At 53.7% G+C, this 16474-nt stretch overlaps 4 protein-coding genes across 4 annotated transcripts; 2 read left to right on the top strand and 2 right to left on the bottom strand.

Annotated features, from left to right (window-relative positions):
- Nucleotides 1-2828: 2828 nt before the first annotated feature.
- On the top strand, nt 2829-5841 carry J4E93_004270 (uncharacterized protein; the record flags this gene model as incomplete). Its single annotated transcript, XM_049342198.1, has 2 exons — nt 2829-3491; nt 3541-5841. 2 exons carry the CDS (start codon nt 2829-2831, stop codon nt 5839-5841), a joined length of 2964 nt encoding a protein of 987 aa, XP_049200350.1.
- Nucleotides 5842-6357: 516 nt separating this feature from the next.
- Nucleotides 6358-8176, bottom strand: TUB1_1 (alpha-tubulin; the record flags this gene model as incomplete). Its single annotated transcript, XM_049342197.1, has 7 exons — nt 6358-6634; nt 6685-6877; nt 6931-7434; nt 7484-7555; nt 7604-7842; nt 7906-7964; nt 8165-8176. The coding sequence occupies 7 exons, from the start codon at nt 8174-8176 to the stop codon at nt 6358-6360; spliced, it is 1356 nt and encodes a 451-aa protein (XP_049200349.1).
- A 589-nt stretch (nt 8177-8765) lies between these two features.
- Nucleotides 8766-11009, bottom strand: J4E93_004268 (uncharacterized protein; the record flags this gene model as incomplete). The annotated part of the gene is made up of 1 exon (XM_049342196.1): nt 8766-11009. The coding sequence occupies one exon, from the start codon at nt 11007-11009 to the stop codon at nt 8766-8768; it is 2244 nt and encodes a 747-aa protein (XP_049200348.1).
- Nucleotides 11010-11927: 918 nt separating this feature from the next.
- Nucleotides 11928-16331, top strand: J4E93_004267 (uncharacterized protein; the record flags this gene model as incomplete). The annotated part of the gene is made up of 3 exons (XM_049342195.1): nt 11928-12102; nt 12159-15633; nt 15692-16331. 3 exons carry the CDS (start codon nt 11928-11930, stop codon nt 16329-16331), a joined length of 4290 nt encoding a protein of 1429 aa, XP_049200347.1.
- Nucleotides 16332-16474: the final 143 nt, after the last annotated feature.

Raw genomic sequence — 16474 nt, 5'->3', positions numbered from 1 at the left:
TGTGGTTGCAAAAGTCAAGAGAGTTTGCGGGGAAGATGCGCATCTGGGAGCTCGCGTCGCGCCTTCCTCGTTCTGGTATGACGTGATGTCCTCGCGACTTTAGCCCGATCGGGATGAGCAGTCTCCAAGCAACATCACAACATTGATCATTCTCCTTCGTCTCTACTCCTACATGCTTCAAGATATTTGAGGTTTGCCAGTATATAATTACTGCATTAGGTAATAATCTGTGAGCGTAGATTATAGCAGGTGTGAATGGAGTCCGCTCTCCATACTCCTCAATGTTCACCTCCCCACTTTCCTATAGTGCGGTACGGTGAGTGTATCTAGCGGACTCCTGTCTTTTCTACCCCGAATCTATATTTCGTAGACATGAAGTTTGTATCGAAGATTACTTCATGCCCAATCGGGAAGGTTCGCGAAGATGTAGATTATAGCAGAATGTAGGATGAAGGACATGGGCTTCATTTCGTCCTTCGGCTTTCCCTCGTGCTGCGGGCTATTCTTGTGCACTTCACCACTATACTGCAGCAATTTACTCCTTTAAAACATTGCCTATCTACTTAGTGCTCAAGCATAAAGCCAATTCAATGAATGCATGCTTAGATAGGCAATTATCTCATGTCCGTCGATTGATGTGAATTTTGGGTGAAGAGGATTCCTTCGCCAATTTTACCCTGAATCAGACTACTACGAGAGCTTTGCTTTTCACAGACAGGGACGCTACAATCGACGGAAGCCGGATATTGCCTGATGTAGTAGTGCATCGTCCCATACTGCACGGGATAATGCTGCTTCGGTAAGCTATGGTATTCGACCGTTGAATGCAACAATCCCTTTAGCGACAGCGAACAAGCATGTTATATTCTCGAGCAGCCTACTGGATCTTGCATTAGATATGATGTTGTTGATAGCTTATGCTGTTTACTTGTCTTATGGAGAAACTTTTGGCATGCTTTTTCGCAATCTACACATCTTTTGAATATGCACATGGCGAATGTAGTATATTAATCTCTATTGAGAGCCGAAAGAACCAGAGCTGTACTCCAGGAGAAGGTCTATTGCATAGCACTTTGATTCTTAGTTGATGATGATGATGTCTTCAAGGGTTGGTGTGAGGTCCTTAGCCACCATCTATTCACTAATCTTGAAGCGCCCAAGTCGACACCGTAACAAAAGCTCCGCGGCGTTCAATTGGAAACAATGCTGCTCTGACGTAGTGCACTAAGGGTTGCCCTACCTTACGTCACGGCAAGTTACCAAAGACGCTTCCGCACAGGATACGGGTTATGACATATTGCAGAGCGACCCACCACGTTTAGTACAGGCGGAAATCGGGCTTTGTACGAGCCGAGCGGCCTTCCTCCACCACAGCTGCTGAGGACGTATCGCTTAGACTTCTTCCTGCGAGGACACGTCCGCTGCTGAAATCACGACTCGTCAATATGGAGACGCTGTGGAGTGTTTCCCGTCCGCCATGTCGTTACATTTGTGCAACGGCGAGAGGTGAGGTAGTTGCCGCCTTATCCGATGTCTGGAACGGATGCAGCACAGGGAACGCTCATCCTGCGCAAATCGTCGGATCAACTCTGGGGAGAAAGATGGAGACGTGCGATACAGCGGGTCTGACGCTGACACGCTGGAGTCGAGATCTCTGGTGGTGTCAGTGTTGTGCATCGATCCTGACCCCCACGACGCGATCCAAGGAGAGCCTTGGTATGCAGGGGCGGCATTAGGATCGGCACGCGACAAGCTTTTCTCGAACGCCGCGGGCGGTTTGAAACAGCCTTCCGCGATAACGGCAATGACCCTGGAAATTAAGGATAAGGCTTCCTAGGCATGTGAAAGGCGATAAAGAACAGAGGGTGAGAAAGTTAGAACGCGTTGCGACCGACTGGGCGGCCGAACTGGCGCTCTTTCTAACTTTTGCCCCTGTCGCGCGACCTCCATCGACTGCGCAAGCTCAAAATAGACACACTTTGCAGAGTTTTGAGGGACCGACACACGAAGCGTCCGGGACCTGCATTGCGATGCTGCGTGACGTCGGTGGCTGTCGCTAAGAACTTGTGCTGGCAGACCTAACGGCGTATGCGACGCCGCTGTCATGGCATTCTCGACCGAGATGGATAGCCGCAGCCGTCGTTGAGGGCCAGCGACGGGCTTATTCTAGTATATTCGATGGCTGTGGTTGGTGCAAGACGCGTATCCTTACAGCTTTCTGTACCAGATTCGGTCCCAACAGAGATTCTAGACAAAGCGACGCGGCCCACCCGATGTGCTTGCCATGGCCACACAAGTCCACCGTCTGTTCCATGACCCATTTTTCCTTGCGCCAGTCACTGTCGAAGGGTTGGCGTCGAAATTGAGGAATCGCAGATCGGGAATCCCCAAAAATAATCCCTGGCCCAGCGCTGCTCCTGCTCCTTTAACCCCGGGCGAGCTCCACATCTCACCTGCTAACATCGCTGCTGTCCATTCCATTGTGTTGTCTTCTTCTTTCTTCACCTCCATCGCCCATTAATTACTACTGAACACGCCATTTTTCTTCGTCACTCGCTAAAACACTATCTGGATAAGTCGGCACCGAGCTTGACGTCATCCCGTTGCAGCAGTTCGCGTTTGATCCTGGACCACCGGAAGGGCGAGCGCAAGCCATTGACTGCTGGTTTGGCGTGGAAAAGCATACCATTGTTTCAGCAATCGGATTTTGCGTTATCTACAAAAAAATCGCCGCAAAATCAAAACACGGTCGCTACCTCGTTGCTCACCCACGGTAGCTTTTTGACTGGATTTCCTATCGAACCTGGGTCTGAGCGCGACTCTCCACTATGAGTACGCCCAACTATGAGCGGCCAGAGCCGACATACGACATGGACAGCAACATGTCCCACCACCAGCAGCGATCTTCCGACGAGGACGGCACAGTTGTGGGGGACGATCATCAGCGGCCATTGCGTGTAGATACTGCCGCACGGCCACCGCACAACAGATCACGATCTGGCACCCACCTTACCGTCGAAACCGCACATGATATCCCAGCAATGAAGGGCATACAGTCACCGTCGCAAACGCGTGAGCAGGCGAGCAGGCTCAACGATGACCTTGCAGTGCTCGCCATTGAGCAGGGTTTGGATGAGAAGGAGGCACTCAGGCGCAATGCGTCGATGAACCCATCCATGACGCGCGTGCGATCACGCCGTGAGGACCTCGTAGACGACTTCGATGCGGCGACGAACCCATTGCACGAGCAGGCGGCTCGTTACACGCCACCCGAAAACCCCACCACAAGCTTCTCCAAGTTCTTCAAGAAGGTTCACAACTCATCATGGCTTGTCAGGTACTTCACGTACATTACGCCCATGGTGCTCTTGATCCTCATTCCTTTGATGGTTGGAATCTTTGCATTCCCCAATGCGAATGTTGGAGGAGTCAAGCTTGTCTGGTTTTCGATTTGGCTGATGATTGTGTGGCTAACACTGTGGGCTGGACGAGTGAGTGTCTCGGTCTTTCTAGTTTTACAACCACTAACATCATTCGCAGGTGCTCGCCAAACTCCTCCCGTGGCCTATTGGTCTTATCTCTTCCCTCTTCACCAATAATAGCAAGAAGTGGAGAGACATGGGCAAGCAGCTCGAACTCCCAGCTACCTTGTTCTTCTGGTGGTTGGCCATTGAAGTGTCTTTCCTCCCGACAATGAAGAATCACCACGTCAACGGCGATAAGACCACGCGCGACTGGGAAGGCACCATGAACAAGGTCCTTGTAGCTCTCTTCGTCGGATTCGTGCTCAACTTCATCGAGAAGATCATCATCCAGCTCATCGCCATCAGCTTCCACCTGCGAACATACCAAGACCGTATTGAGCTGAACAAATTCCAGATTGGCAGTTTGGCCAAACTGTACAGGTTTTCCAAGGAGAAGATCGCCATGGAAGATTCCGAGTTTGAGCAGGGCGACGACAATGCTCCATCGGGCGCACGCACTCCTGGTCAGGTTCTCACAGAGGCGCAAAAGAACATCAAAGTCGGTTTCAACAAGTTTGGAGACATCGCCGGAAAGGTCGCTGGGGACTTCACCGGTCGTGCGGTTACTGGCAGTGGCCATCCTCACCAGGTTGTTCTGCAACTCATTGGTACTACCAGCGGCGCTCAGGTTCTGGCTCGCCGTCTGTACCGTACCTTTGCGCGACCTGAGACTGAGACTGTTCATTCCGAGGATCTCAACAATGCCTTCGACAGCGACGAGGAAGCCACTGCTGCATTCTCCATGTTCGACAAGGACATGAACGGCGATATCTCCATGGAGGAACTCGAAGCTGTCTGCGTCGAGATCGGCCGTGAACGCAAGTCTATTACCGCCTCCCTGAAGGATCTCGATAGCGTCGTCTCCAAGCTCGACGATGTCTTCATGTTCATAGTGCTGATCATCACTATCATCGTATTCATCTCGCTGATCTCGACCTCCGCCGCCGGTGTCCTAACATCCGCTGGTTCGACCCTTCTGGCTCTATCTTGGCTCTTCTCCGCAACCGCTCAGGAGTTCCTCCAGTCGTGCATCTTCGTCTTCGTCAAGCACCCCTACGATGTCGGTGACCGTGTCATGATTTACGGTAACACCGGTGATCTCGGCCGTGGTGATGATTACTTCGTCAAGGAAATCGCTCTTTTCTACACCGAGTTCAAGAAGATGCAAGGTCACGTTGTCCAAGCGCCCAACAGCTACCTCAACACGCTCTTCATCCTTAACCACCGTCGATCGGGTGCCCTCGCCGAAGCCATCCCCATCATCATCAAGTTCGGTACAACGCTCGAGCAAATCGAAAAGCTCCGCAACGTGCTCCTCGAATTCGTCACCGCCGAGCAACGCGAGTACCAAACTAACATCCTCACCGAACTGCGCGCCGTCCAAGAAGTCCACTGGCTCGAACTCAACGTCGTCTTCTTCTACAAGTCCAACTGGCAAAACGAACTGCTCAGATTGCAGCGCCGCAACAAGTTCATCTGCGCCCTCACCATGGCAATCCAGGAGTGCGAAATCGAAGGCCCCCGTATGCGCTACCCCGGTCAGAAGGAGTCTTTCCCGGTTTACATGCAGAATCTGCAGAACCCTGCTACACCTGGTGTCGGTATCAACGGCAACCCAGACCACCCCAACGGCACCATCCGCAACCAAGCCCAGGACCAACCATTCGTCGCACCCGCAGAAGGCACATCAGACTCTGCTACTGGAACAGGCGCGGGACCAGCCCGCACCGGCTCCATCCTAAAGAAGCCAGAGACCCTCTCCGCAATGGGCCGCCGCGTCGACTTCTCGCTCGGAATGAAATCCATGGGCCTAGACGACCCCAGCGGCGACGTCCTCGACGACCGCGAAAACGCGTCCCGCGCCCGCGCAACCGTCGTCCGCGTCACCTCGCCCTCGCGCTCTCAAGACCGAAACAACGACCGCCAATCCAATGACAGCGCACGCAGCACCGGCCTCCAACGCGTCGGCACAAACGCCTCGTCCACCACTCGCGAACGCACGCACCGAAACCGCTTCTTTAGTCGCAACCGCTCTGGCAACGACGTCGAAGCTGGTATGGCTGATATCCCAGAGGGTAGCGGCTACGACACCCCGCCTAAGAAGAAGAACACACTTGATCCGCGGAGCGGCATTATTAGTCCCCGGGCTGTGAGGAGCAGTGGCGGTGAGGATGAAGTGCCTATCACGAGGGTGGGCAGTGCGGATGTGCCTAGGAGTACGGGTGCGTTGGCGCCTAGCACAGCGGATAGTGAGAGGACGTTCGGTCCACCAGCGAGAAGTCGCACGGAAGGGATTGAGATGAGGAGGTTTCACTGAGGAAACTCTTTACCTCCCTCATGCGAGGTGTCGAGACAGCGGCGGAGCTGAAGCTGTCGGAAAAAAGTCTCATTCTGTCATTCCCTCCTTCTATTTCTCGCGTCTGTACAGCGACATCGCTCAGCGTTTTAGTACTCCATTTACACTAGACTAGTCGACAGACAGATAGCCAAGGGCAGTGCGCCGGGCTCCTCTCCTTTCCTTCAATTTGTAGATTTGTAAATAATTCTTTTTCGAGCTATAAAGCCCTATCGTCGAGAGAACAACGAGATAGTTCCAATAAATTGCGAAAACATCGCTACTTCTCAGAACCGACCAAGTTTCGCGATCGAGGGTTTCACATGCCATCACTCACATCATTTTTAATCACAATAAGAGCAGATCTATCGTTTGAAAGTAAGACTATGCATTCGCGCATAGTTTCTCCATTCCAAGACTACTAATCCCCCCAGCTCGTCGTAGCAAGCCTTACAAACAACATCATTTCCTTTGCCTCCTTCCCGTATCTCTAAAAACCTAGTACTCGCCCTCCTCAACGTCCTCCGCATCGAGCGAGTCCTCAGCAACCTCCTCGTAATCCTTCTCCAGCGCAGCGAGATCCTCACGTGCCTCGGAGAACTCTCCTTCTTCCATACCCTCACCCACATACCAGTGAACGAAAGCGCGCTTCGAGTACATGAGATCGAACTTGTGGTCAAGGCGGGACCAGGCCTCGGCAATGGCGGTGGTGTTGGACAACATGGCAACGCTGCGGTCGACGGAGGAGAGCTCGCTGCCGGGAACGCTGATGGGCCTGGAGTGTTGTTAGAAAAGGTTGATTGTAACAAGATAGGAAGGACGTACTTGGTGTAGTTGATTCCGAGCTTGAAACCAGTGGGGCACCACTCGACCAGGTTGAAGGAGGACTTGGCCTTGAGGGCACCGGCGGCGGCGGAGCAGTCGCGGGGGACGATGTCTCCACGGTACAGAAGTGCGACAGCCATGTACTTTCCGTTGCGCGGGTCGCAGACAACCATCTGGTTGTTGGGCTCGAAGCCTATCGGAGTTAGCAAAATATCATAGATACTGCAAGGTCGTACGAAGACATACACTGGAAGGTCAGGTCGGAGACCTTGAAGCTCTCGTGGGAGCTCTTCTTGGCCGAGATGACAGGCGCGTAACTGATGAGCGGGTAGTGGATACGCGGGTATGGCACAAGGTTGGTCTGGAACTCGTTCAGATCGACATTGAGCGCACCATCGAAGCGCAAGCTGGAGGTGATGGAGCTGACAACCTGGGCGATCAGGCGGTTGAGATGCTCGTAGTTGGGACGGGGAATGTCCAAGCTGCGCCTGCAGATATCGTAGACAGCTTCGTTGTCAACAAGGAAGGTGCAGTCGGAGTTCTCGATGGTGCTGTGTGTCGACAGAACAGCGTTGTAGGGCTCAACAACGGAGGTAGACACGCGAGGAGCAGGGTATACGGCGAATTCGAGCTTGCACTTCTTGCCGTAGTCGGTCGAGAGGCGCTCGAGGAGGAGCGCACCGAAGCCGGAACCGGTACCACCACCGAAAGAGTGGAAGATGAGGAAACCCTGGAGGGACGAGCAGTTGTCTGTGTTTGTTAGTAGGCGCATTGAGCCGATGTCGGGGATTGTGCTTACCAGCGACGCGACGGATCTTCTCAATGACGCTGTCGACCATCTCCTTGCCGATGGTGTAGTGACCACGAGCGTCTACTCTCGTCAGTATCTCTGCATTCCCAATAGCTCTTCAAGACGCACAGTTGTTGGCAGCATCCTCCTTGCCGCTGATCAACAGCTCAGGGTGGAACAGCTGGCGGTAGGCTCCGGTTCGGATCTCGTCAATTGGCGACGGGTCCAAGTCGACGAAGATGGAACGAGGCACGTATTTGCCGCTGCCGGTCTCGGTGAAGAAGGTCTCGTAGGAGCCACCCTCGCCGAGCTCCTTCGCATCGGGGTTGGGACGACCATCGGGCAGCAGGCCGTGCTCGAGGAGGTACCTGAGGGTATCGTGTCAGTCTTGACTGTAGGCTTCGGGGCGCATGCGGTTCGCGACAACGTACAGCTCCCAGGCGCTGTTACCCAGCTGCGTGCCAGCTTGGCCGATGTGAAGGTGGCAGATCTGTCGAGCTTGGTGTTAGCATTGCGCGCGCTGGGGTCACTCGATTTCTTTGTGCATTCCAATCTCCAAGCTCTTTCATCTCTTCTTGCTATTTAGCCACGGTAGAGCTTCGTCTCGTCCATGTCGGCGCTCGAAGCCCCCCGCTTCCCTTCGCATACTGCGATTGAACCCTCCGCCAGAAACAAGACAACTCGACATACCTCTCCTCGCATGGTTACGGTGTTGCTGTGTCAAACAGACGACTGTCGAAGGAACCTCTAGTTTCCGGCGTCGACGCTGGAGGCAGAAGTGTTCTGGGTTCAAGCGGTGAGGAGCGCCGCGTTGGACTAGCTTGGTGGGGTCGCTGCAGGGGCCGCACGGTTTTGTTTACGCGACCGTCGCGACAAAGGCGCCTTGCCACTTACAACCAACAGAACCGTGGCGCCCATGCGGCACAGCGGGGAGACCGCCTTTTGCCAGGGATCCCTCTTCTTGCGGTGTGATGAGCCGATGAAACTGCGCTTTGAAGGACTTTGCAGCTGTCAATCTACGGTGTGAAGCTAACAATTGGTATATTAGTGAAGTATAAAGATGCCGATCCTATCGATTTGAGCGTAAGCCTCGTGCGCCAAGCTGGATGACAATGCGAACCATTTCCATTTCTAGTCTAAGCTGTCTCGATTGAACGGACAGGGGGATATCTCATGTGCGGAAGGAAACCAAAAGCGCCTCCCATATGTATGCTTCTTTGTGTGTTCGCGCTTGTCTCGTATGCCGTAGAAGCCCTAGGGTGAGTACGACAATGCTCCTTACATCTCAGCATTACTCTCCAGGCCCGTCGGCCACAGCTTCCTCACCCTTCGCGCTCCACTCGCCAGCCGAAGCATCGATTTCACGCGTCGCACTCTCTCTAGCTCCACCCTTGCTGTAGAACTCGTGAACGTCCTCGCATCCCTTTGGCGTCCTGCACAGTTTGCGAGCATCTGCAGACGCTGTTTTCCAAATTACTTCTCTGACTTCTTTGCCGACCTTCTCAATAGCGTCCATAGCCCAAATAACATCAAGATGCTCGTACCCCTCGATGACCTTGGAGTGTACGACATCGACATGAGGCTCTCGGCCGTGTTCGAAACGGCGTAGAAGACGACGACCATCTACTAGATCGTCGGAGCCACAGACCCATAGTGCAAAAGGAGGAGTTTGCGGACCGTACCACGCGTAGCGCTCAGCTTCTTTCCTGTCCTTCTGATGCTCATCGTCGGAGTCATGCGGCGGACTTCCGGTCTTAGTCTTCGTCTGCTCGATCTCCTCGTCTTCCTTGTCTTCCATAATCTTCTCATCTCTTGTAGCCAAGATGCATTTCTGCTTCGCGAAACATTCCCGTCCGAGCCACCATCGCATACTCTCTGCACTGACGTAAACGGGGGAGAATTGAAACATGCGATTTCTCAGATCACGTTCCCAGCGGTCGTCCGTCCAGTTGAACAGAAAGGCGAAGACACGATAACCCATGGAGCCGTAGAATTTTCCGGGAAGGAGACCATGCATAACCATCATGAATGGAATGAAGGCGTGGATGCCGAACACTGTCCGGAACATGTTTGGACTGATGACTTGCATGAACTTGAACTGGGCTTTTCCGATCAAGGGACCAGCGTAGGCGGCAGGTGCCAGAGCGCAGAACACAGATATCTTTTCGCCAATCTCTGGTCGCTGTTCTTTTGCCAAAGCGACAAGGGTTTGTGTGGTGCCCTGGCTGTGCGCAATGAGACCCAGCTTTTCAAATCCGGTCTCTGAAAGTACGCGAGAGATGAGAGCAGGCAAGTCCATGACACCCATCTGACGAATATTCCACGCCCACATGCGCGGGTCTCCGTATTGTAAAGTGGTATGGCGAGGTTTGAAACCGCATCTGTTGTTGCCAAGCCAGACATCATAGCCAGACTTGGCGAGGAAGAAAGCAAGACTGTCGTCATCGTTCGTGCAGTAAGCGCCTGCGGACTGCAAGAGGCCGTGTATCATAAGGACTGGGTACTTCTTTTCACCTTCTTCATATTGCGACCCAGCAACACCCGTGCGATCTTCAGGGAAAAGCTCTGGCGAATGCGGGGAACGCTGGCCGTCATTCGTGCGCTTGTAGTCACGAGGATTGTAAAGATGCCAGAGTTCGATGATGAAACCGTCTTCTGTCTGGACGTCAAAGATCTCGCAGTCCAGTCCCACTCTTCGTGCATAGTGGCGCACATCGCAAACCAGAGGATCGGAACCGCCTTCTAACGGCTCAAACTCATCTGTTGTTCCGCCATCTTCTCCATTCTCCAGTTTTTGAGCTGACGGCATTGTGTCTCGCTTCTTCCACGCTCTTTCTGCCTCTCTTCTTGCTTGCTTTCGCTTCGTTTCCTCTTCGTAGAACGGTCTTCGTTTCTCAGCATCGCGGAAAGTGAGCAGTAGGAACAGGTGTTTGCACATCCCAGGAAGGGACGTAAAGCCTGCCCCTAAGACTATGACGAGAAGGAACAAGAATGACAAGATGCCGGACGAGACTCGGAAGAACCAGCACTGGCATTTCCTCAAAAGTGTTGGAGGTCCGTACATGGGCAGAGGCGGGAACAGAGGATTTGTCTTCGAAGGCGCTTTCGAATCACCCAATGGAACATCTGACTTCCCCTCGCCATTCATCTCTGCTTCTTTCGGGGGTATGCCGTGTATTGTTCCATCTTTTGCTTCGCGCAGCCGTGGTGAGAAGGATTCTTTTCTAGTAGGATCACGGTCGTCAATAATGTCTCGCAATTCGTTGAGCTTGGTCGCTTCTTCTAGAGGAACAGCAGGAAGTCGATGGCCGTCAGCCGTTTCGATGACAGGGTCTTGCGGAGTTATGAACCGTGCTTCAACCGCCTGTGTGGAACCTGTGCCCTCATTCTCTTGCTCTGGAGTGTATTGTCCGAGACGCTTAGCTTGGTGTGCAAAGTCGACTGCAGCCTGTGTCTTGGACTTTCTCTTTTCTTCATGATGGTTGAACTGCTCTTCAACACGGTGTTTGGCGGCTGTAATAGAGGCCTTCGGCATATTGATCTTGGGAAAGCCCTATGGTTCGGCGACGGTGGTGTGGAGCGTCCAGGGTCGCGTGGAGCATAGGTACGGATGCCGGCAAATTAGTCCCTTCTTCAGTGTTGTAATCCCGAGTGGGCGGATCGCAGTCCTCTGTACGCGCAAAAGGGCTGTGAGATGCTGGAGCGCGGTTGAGAGACATGCTGCGGCTTTTTTGTCAATCGCAGTTTTGACGCGGTGGCTGTCCGCGCCTTGTTTGGCAAGAGCATTACGTCAGGAATGGATGAGGAAGCGGCAAATCAGCGATCATGCTGCAGAAGGATGCATCTCAACGACCACATTTAGAAACCCCATAGCGGGTGATGCAAGCAGGGTTTGCGGTTTTGTGGCAATGGTTTGCATGTCGCAGGCACTATTTATTAACATGTGAAGAGGCTGCGGACTTGACTCCGGAATCGCGAATTCCAACGTCAACCATCTCTGAGAGATAGCGAGACTGAATATCATTTACGTCGAAAGGTATCAGTAGAACGGTATCTAGACTTGATGTGGCAGGTATACTGCTTGTCGAAGATATGCACATGCTGTGGTCGACGTGTGACGTGTGACGTGTGATGTACGACAGGCCACTTGCGGCCAATTGAAGCCTTGTTGAATCTCAGTGTGAACGTCCAACTTGGACTACTGGACTACGGACTCGAACAACACAAGCCAACATGTAATTCTGAGTCGTGCATGCTCGTGGGATTCCTGCTCTCAATCAGTTGAGTGGACGCGGGGATTCGTGGCAGGTAACCATGTCCGAGCGGGCTAGTTCTGCCGAGGCAATGCGGCTCTCTGGTGCTGTCTGATGCCCGGGCTGATCGCACGCAACGAACAGAGCCGCGAATGCTCATACACCTGTCCATTGAGGCAGACATCCCTCGTTAATCCATCATGGACGCGCAGAATGGAGTCGCCAACCCACGGAAAAGAAGACGGAGAAGACGTCTTGACCGCCCTCCTATTTCGGCGCGACTACTGCTCGACGACCGCGTGAAGGGTGAGGTCGGAGTGCTGTCGGAGGATCTGTTCAATGATCTGTTCCCTGGAGCGAGAAGCAAGAGCGCTGGTATGTGGAAGGAATGTTTGGTAGTAGATGGGAGAGGTGGCTGACAAGAAGAATAGCCAATGGAGACACGCCAGACTCGGATCGCATCCAACACGTCGCAATCACCCCATGGCTGCCGACCTCCATCGCCGCTTCCCAGAACACTCCCTGGACCATCCTGCCCGTGCGATCAGCCGACAAGACAGAAACCGGCACAGCGCGCCCGCATTCGTCACTCCAGATCCCCACGTCGTCTCTCGCCCTGCAGTCCTTCTCCCAGCTCCTCCAGAATGTCGCCCCGAACAAGACACAGAGACGGGATACGCCCATCGAGGTGCGCATATACGATGTTGTGCCGGTTGGGTTGGACACAGTCTACGTGAATTTGGACACGGAAGCGCTGCGGAAGCTGGACGAGGTGCATGCGAAGTTCGGCGGAGGCTTCATTGCTCAGATGAATGGCTCATCACGAGCTCCGAAAAGCCGCTATATGGAAGCGAATGGAACAAAAGGCAAGGCGGTGGATCTCGCGGCGCAAGAGGAGACCTGGCGACAGGCCGTACGCGAAGCCCTACAGCTACCTACTGTCCTTCATACTGGCGACCTGCTTCCTCTGAAGCTACCCGCTCATCCCATCACCCACGTCCCACCTCCACCAGCCAAGATCAGCGCCTCCGAACCCGTGTCGCAAGGCCTCTTGCTACCGAGCACGAGAATCGTTATACTGCAATCGCATCGAAGCAGCTCTAAGCAGCCCATCATCATGCCTCCGGTGAAACAGCCTCAGACGACCAACGGATTCGGCGACGATGATGAGGCTGACGACACTTCGAATGACACCTTCTACTCGGCCGCAGAGGATAACTCGCGCAATGTCTCTCCACCTGACGAGGAGTCTACAGACAACTTCGAGTCAGAGCTTTCGGAGAGCGATGCGGGAGACCTGTCCGACGAGTCCGACGACATCATATCGCTGAACGCGCCTATGCTTCCGCCTCAATCATCTGGTGCACTTTCAATCTTTTCCTCCGCGACCCCACGACCCGGCAACTTCGGACCCCCTAATGGCATCGCGACGCCAGGGTCGGTATACTCCAATTTCACAGCTACCACAGCCCGTGGTGGTCCGGCAAGCAAGAGCAAGGTCTTCAAAGCCCAGGGGCTTCTCCAGCGTGTCCCAGATGACCTTATCCATCCGAAGCCGGGAAGCGAGGATGACGAGGAAGCGCGCGTATTCGTCGACATCAACACGCTGGTCAAAGTCGGTTGCTTTTCGGGCGACTGGGTCAAGCTTGGGGGCACCGAAGCCCCTTCATCACATCCGCTCTGGGGCTTGAGTGCATTCGGCGGAGTAGACGAGGAAGATAATACGAATTGGCGCCCCGTCAGGGTCTTTGGCCTACCAGAAAACATGTCCAAGAAGGTTGCACGATATCCGGTACAAAAGATGGCAGATACCGACCGAAGAAGTAGTTTCTCGGGCTTCTCGCAACCAACCTCGTCATTGCATGCCTATCTCTCGCCAATTCTTCTTGCAAACCTAGGCAGTCCTTCTCACCTCCGCATCACTCCACTAGTCCCTAGTCAGTCTTCTCATCTTCCTAGGAGCGCCATCCAGAAGCCACGTCTGAACAGCTCTTCTTTGCCTCCGTCTGCCAAAGAGGTCACTCTTATGAAGGTGTCAACGCCTCTGTCGTCAGATCGTCTACTTCAACCCAGTCTCTTCGCGGCATTGAAAGATCACTTTGAGCAAAAGAGGCGGATTGTAAAGAGTGGTGATCTGATAGGCGTATCAATTGACGAATCGCTTGGTCGAGCGGTATTCCAAACCGCGACAGAAGAAGACGCTGGCAACGATGAGCTGCTGGCCAGAGCCAAACCAACCGCTAGCGATGAAAGCACCAGCGTCAGCAGCCGCAATGCAAAGGTCGTGTCCTGGTTCAAGATCGGCAATGTATCGAGTTCGACCCATGCATCTCACGACGGCGAAGAAGCCGACATATGGGGTGGTGCTGTCACAGTAGATGCTGCCAGCACCAAAATGGAGATGAACGGCAGCGAGCAGGGCAAGACTCCAGCTCCCATCAATAACGCCTGGCAATACTATCTTGGTGCCAAACGAGCCCCTGTTTCGAGCTCGCAGAAGACGATGTCACTAGACGAGCTGCCCAAGCCTTACATCTCAGCACTTCGCAGACGGTTGCGAGAACTCATGTCTGTGGCGACCAGTCCGCGAGCCATTCACCTAGGCCTGCCGCCTATCGCAGTCTTGATCACCTCGACTCAACGTGGCATCGGTAAGTCTACCCTCGCTACGAAAGCTTGCGAAGATCTCGGCCTGCACACTTTTGCCATCGATGCCTTTGACATCATCACCGAAGGTGGTGCTGGAGGTGGCGATGTCAAAACAGAAGGCTTTCTGAAAGCTAGGGCAGAACGAGGCTTGACGTGTGGCGCTGAGTACACGACGTTGCTTGTGAAGCACGTCGACGCACTTAACGCCGATCGCATGAACACCGCGCTGAAAGAGATATTGGCCGACTCTCGCGTGCTAATCGCGACTACGACTGAGATCGACAAGGTGCCCGAAGGCATCCGAGGGCTCTTTACGCACGAGATTGAGATGACTGCACCCGATGAAGGGGAACGAGAAGGTATTCTGAGAAGTATCGTCGACGACGCCGGCATCAGATTATCTCCCGAGGTCGACCTTGGAAACGTCGCTGTCAAGACTGCCGCTCTTGTAGCTGGAGACCTTGTGGACGTGGTCGATCGAGCTCTAGTCGCAAAGCAGCAACGTCTCGAAGCGCTCGCCGCTTCCTCTACAAAGTCACTCTCCTCATCTGAGACAATCACCACACGCGATATCGAACTAGCAGGAGGCCACTTCAGCAACAGTCTCACAAAAGCTGATCTGGATACCGCAGTAGATGCTGCACGCAAGAACTTCGCGGATGCAATTGGGGCTCCCAAGATCCCCAACGTCGGATGGTCAGATGTCGGTGGTCTCACGCACGTGAAAGACGCAGTCATGGAGACTATCCAGCTTCCCTTGTCGCGTCCTGAGCTATTCGCCAAAGGTATGAAGAAGCGCAGTGGTATCTTGTTCTACGGTCCACCCGGAACAGGAAAGACGCTCCTCGCAAAAGCCATCGCTACAGAGTTCTCCCTTAACTTCTTCAGTGTCAAGGGACCTGAGCTACTCAACATGTACATTGGTGAGTCTGAAGCCAATGTACGTCGTGTCTTCCAACGCGCCCGCGATGCCCGTCCTTGTGTTGTTTTCTTCGACGAACTGGACTCTGTTGCACCTAAGCGTGGTAACCAAGGTGACAGCGGTGGCGTTATGGACCGCATTGTTAGTCAACTGCTCGCCGAGCTGGACGGTATGAGTGATGGAGGAGAAGGTGTTTTCGTCATTGGAGCAACGAACAGACCCGATCTACTCGACCAGGCCCTACTGCGACCCGGTCGCTTTGACAAGATGCTGTACCTGGGTGTCTCCGATACCCACGAGAAGCAGCAGACCATCTTGGAAGCTCTGACAAGGAAGTACGTCGCATTCCTCTCCCATTCCTCTATACCCACAGATGCTAACATATTTCGCCAGATTCACACTCCACCCCTCCCTCTCCCTCCAACGCGTATCCCAAGGCCTCCCCTTCACCTACACAGGAGCAGACATGTACGCCCTCTGCTCCGACGCCATGCTCAAAGCCATCACCCGCTCCGCCAAGATCGTCGACGAGAAAGTCGCCGCTCACAACGCCACCCATTCCCCTCCCATCACCATTGCATATTTCTTCGACCATCTCGCCACAGAAGAAGACACCGCCGTCATGGTCACCGAGGAAGACTTCATGGAAGCCCACAAGGAACTCGTGCCTAGTGTCAGTGCGGATGAACTCCGGCATTACGATAGGGTCAGGAAACAGTTTGAAGGTGCAGGCAAGAAGGAGGATAAGAAGGAGAATGGGGCGGCGCCGGCTTTTCAACCGGCGAGCAGCGCGAAGGGGAAGGGTAAGGCAAAGGCTCCGATCGACGAGGTTGAGGATATGGTTGTTAGGACGGAGAGTTTGGAGGTTAATGGGTTTGGCAATGGGGATGCGAATGGGGCGGCTGGAGGAGGGAGTGGGAGTGGGAAGGGTAAAGGCAAGGCGCCGGCGAGTCATACGCCGGGTAAGAGTAGTGTTGATATCGCTGAGGGTGGGTTTGGCGATGCGACCATGGACGATGATTTGTACTCTTAGTGGTTTGTCTTGCTAATTGTAAATGATTGCCCTTGCATGGTACGTTGTACATGCTTTTGGTCCACCAGTTCTCCCAATGGATGCTTGAGTGGAATGCTTTAAGCATGTCATTAGTTTTAAAGCTGATCTTCCTTGATTCCAAC

This window comes from Alternaria ventricosa (assembly GCF_023758065.1).
Source record: "Alternaria ventricosa strain BMP 2768 chromosome Unknown scaffold_6, whole genome shotgun sequence".
NCBI lineage: Eukaryota > Fungi > Ascomycota > Dothideomycetes > Pleosporales > Pleosporaceae > Alternaria > Alternaria ventricosa.
This window is presented reverse-complemented; position numbering and strand designations above follow the sequence as displayed.